General features: G+C 77.4%; 1 protein-coding gene across 1 annotated transcript in view; it reads left to right on the top strand.

The window, feature by feature from the left end:
* Positions 1 to 16: 16 nt before the first annotated feature.
* The window catches only part of CLDN19 (claudin 19), a 26,527-nt gene continuing 26,242 nt past the window's right edge, over positions 17 to 301 (top strand). Inside the window, exon 1 of the mRNA XM_019512027.1 lies at positions 17 to 257. Coding sequence (XP_019367572.1) covers positions 29 to 257 — 229 coding nt within the window. The 5' untranslated portion in view covers positions 17 to 28. The remainder of the gene's footprint in view (positions 258 to 301) is intronic.

The raw sequence follows: 301 nt of genomic DNA, 5'->3' as shown, positions 1-301 counted from the left end.
GGGCCGGGCCGGGCCGGGCCGGGCAGCCATGGCCGGGGCCGGGGCGGGCGTGCAGCTGCTGGGCTACTTCTTGGCGCTGTGCGGCTGGGTGGGCAGCCTGAGCTGCGCGGCGCTGCCGCAGTGGAAGCAGAGCTCGTACGCGGGCGACGCCATCATCACGGCCGTGGGGCTGTACGAGGGGCTGTGGATGAGCTGCGCGGCGCAGAGCACGGGCCAGGTGCAGTGCCGCCTGCACGACTCGCTGCTCTCGCTCGACGGTGCGTGCGCCGCGGGCCGGGCCGGGCCCCGACGGCGGGGCGGA

Source organism: Gavialis gangeticus, unplaced genomic scaffold (genome assembly GCF_001723915.1).
Source record: "Gavialis gangeticus isolate Ggan-Ray unplaced genomic scaffold, GavGan_comp1, whole genome shotgun sequence".
Taxonomy (NCBI): Eukaryota; Metazoa; Chordata; order Crocodylia; family Gavialidae; genus Gavialis; species Gavialis gangeticus.
This window is presented reverse-complemented; position numbering and strand designations above follow the sequence as displayed.